The sequence below is a fragment of the Gavialis gangeticus genome, unplaced genomic scaffold (assembly GCF_001723915.1).
Source record: "Gavialis gangeticus isolate Ggan-Ray unplaced genomic scaffold, GavGan_comp1, whole genome shotgun sequence".
Classification (NCBI taxonomy): domain Eukaryota; kingdom Metazoa; phylum Chordata; order Crocodylia; family Gavialidae; genus Gavialis; species Gavialis gangeticus.
This window is the reverse complement of record NW_017729018.1, coordinates 13,027,669-13,028,442: the sequence shown is the minus strand read 5'-3', so window position 1 is coordinate 13,028,442 and position 774 is coordinate 13,027,669. Positions and strand designations below refer to the sequence as shown.

General features: G+C 74.0%; 1 protein-coding gene across 1 annotated transcript; it reads left to right on the top strand.

The window, feature by feature from the left end:
• Positions 1 to 134: 134 nt before the first annotated feature.
• On the top strand, positions 135 to 760 carry ADAMTSL5 (ADAMTS like 5). The gene is made up of 3 exons (XM_019513719.1): positions 135 to 266; positions 390 to 517; positions 600 to 760. Exons 1-3 carry the CDS (start codon positions 191 to 193, stop codon positions 729 to 731), a joined length of 336 nt encoding a protein of 111 aa, XP_019369264.1. The 5' UTR covers positions 135 to 190; the 3' UTR covers positions 732 to 760.
• The last annotated feature ends 14 nt before the right edge of the window (positions 761 to 774 follow it).

Here is a 774-nt window from a genome sequence, read left to right as displayed (position 1 = left end):
CCCGACTCCCAGGCCCTGCTCCTTTTCCATGGTGTGGGCACAGGTCTCCCCCTGCGCGGTCCTTCCAGAGACCCTCTGTTGCTCTGGCTTCGTGACGGCCCGGGAGCAGGGCCCTCCCCCTGGCTCAGCCCCATTGCGCCCCCCTGCCCCCCTGCAGGCGTGCCCCAGCGGCTCCGTGCCCTTCCGGGCCATGCAGTGTGCCCTGTACGACTCCAAGCCCATCCTGGGCAAGCCGGCGCGGTACCAGTGGGTCCCCTTCCACGGCGGTGAGTGCCGGGGCCGGCCCCAGCCCCAGCCCCTGCCTTGCTTGTGCCGGGGGCTGCCGCTGCCCCCTGCCCCCTCCTCGGGGCGTCCTCCCTGAGGCGGCGGCGGGCCTGCTCTCTCCTCAGCTCCCAACCGCTGCGACCTGAACTGCCTGGCCGCGGGGCACAACTTCTACCACACCTTCGGCAGGGTGCTGGACGGCACCCGCTGCGGCCCGCACGGCCCGGGGCTCTGCATCAGCGGGCAGTGCCTGGTAGGTGCGGGGCGGGGGTGCCCGCGGGCAGGTGCCCCTCCGGCGGGGCTGCCCCGTGACGCCCGTGTCCGTGCCCCCGCAGACAGCGGGCTGCGACGGGATCCTGGGCTCCGGCGCCCGGCCCGACGCCTGCGGGCGCTGCGGCGGCAGGAACGAGTCGTGCGTGCTGGTGCAGCGGGTCTTCCGGGCCGCGCTCCCCCCCTCCGGTGATTGATTGCCCAGCGGTGAATGCTCTGGCTCTTGGCTTCACTTCCCCG